At 51.2% G+C, this 1,452-nt stretch overlaps 1 protein-coding gene across 1 annotated transcript; it reads right to left on the bottom strand.

The window, feature by feature from the left end:
- Window positions 1-469: 469 nt before the first annotated feature.
- Window positions 470-1,452, bottom strand: LOC147262609 (uncharacterized). The gene has a single exon (XM_086201633.1). It carries the CDS (start codon window positions 1,388-1,390, stop codon window positions 479-481), a length of 912 nt encoding a protein of 303 aa, XP_086057759.1. The 5' UTR covers window positions 1,391-1,452; the 3' UTR covers window positions 470-478.

Below are 1,452 nucleotides of genomic sequence, written 5' to 3'. Positions count from 1 at the left end.
TTCTCAACCTCAACCGCCACGGCCTGCTGACATGTGGCTGTCAGCTGAGGCTCCTCAGCGTGAGCTCCAGGCCTGGACACCCCGACAGGCCCTGGCTCCTGGGTTGAGGAGGCTGGCCCTCCATTCCTCCTCCTGCTTCTCCTGTTCCATCGAGACATCTTCAATTCACTGGTAGAATTGCAGAGTTCCACTGTTTAGTCCAGTCCACTTGAATGTGCTACTGTGGCAGCCATATTGTTCAGGAGAACGCATCCGTAGAAGATGAGGACCATCAACAATTAAAGAAACCGTGAAGAGATTTTTGTGTTTGGTTTGGTAAACATGCCAGTCAGGTGTTACCAGAATGTGTTTTTGTTTGTAATCTTGTCAAACACTACAAAAAAAACAAAAAAATGCACCAGCTATCAAGAATTTGTATCAGTCCAAGCAAAAATGATCACCAAAAGCAGGATAAACGCTGGAAGGCCAGACAGACTGACTAGTCCTCGCTGTCATTGAGCCGGGTCCTGGACCTGAAAGGCCTGGACAGACGTGAGAAAAACCTTCTGATTTTCGACGACTTCTTCTTTTGGGCGTCTTGGAGGAGCCTCTCAGTCTCACTGAGACGCTGCAGCAGCTGGGACGTCGTCTCCCTCTCCTGTCTCAGCTCCATGTTTGTCTGTTCCAGCTCCGCCTTCATGTTGTCATTTTCCTCCACGAACTGGGCCAGAGTCCGTTCCATTTTCTGGGATAACTCCTGTTTGAACTCCAGAGTCTTTTCTATCTGGAGCTCCACCTCCTTTTTGGAGTCGTCCATCTGCTGCTTCAGCAGGTTCACCTCATTGCGCAAGGCCTCGTTTTCCAGGGACACAGTCAGGAGCAGGTCCTTGTTCTTTTCCATCTTGTCCTCCATAGAATCCTTGACGCTCATCGTTTCCTTCAGGATGGCAATTTTCTCCTGCACACCCTGGTTCAGCTTGTTCTCCAGGTCCAGCTGAACCTGGGCCAGTCTGAGGGCAGCTTCCTCGCGCTCCCTCTCCAGCCTGATGTCAGCCTCTTGCTGCACTTCTCGGATCTGTTCATTTAATTGATCAATCTCCAGGTTCAGGGCCGCCACCTGCAGTGAGAACACATGGAACTGCTCCTGTTTTGCTTCCTCCACGAAGCGACAAAGCTCCTCCTCTGTGGCCTGGATCAAAACCTCTTCGACCACAACCTCGTCCTGATTCTGCAGCTGCTCAGGGGGAGTCTCAGGTTGTGGTGGTGTGGCGATGAACTCAGGCTCCTCTGGTTGAGGCTCCACACTCTCAACCACATTCGCCTCGAATTGCAGACATGAGGCTGTCAGCTGAGGGTAGGTTGAGTAGGCTGGTCCTCCATTCCTCCTCTTTCTCCTGTTCCGTCGAGACATCCTAGAATCGCAGAGTCCCACTGTTTAGTCCAGTCCACTTGAGTGATGAGATCAATGTCAAT

This window comes from Aulostomus chinensis, chromosome 4, assembly GCF_037954235.1.
Source record: "Aulostomus chinensis isolate RoL2024-O1b breed Wild chromosome 4, RoL_Achi_v1.0, whole genome shotgun sequence".
Taxonomy (NCBI): Eukaryota; Metazoa; Chordata; class Actinopteri; order Syngnathiformes; family Aulostomidae; genus Aulostomus; species Aulostomus chinensis.
Note: the sequence above shows the minus strand (reverse complement) of the source record. Positions and strands in the feature narration are given on the sequence as shown.

What these genes read in the sequence shown, in the direction of transcription:
- LOC147262609 (XM_086201633.1), bottom strand. Translation starts at nt 1,390, where the DNA reads ATGTCTCGACGGAACAGGAGAAAGAGGAGGAATGGAGGACCAGCCTAC.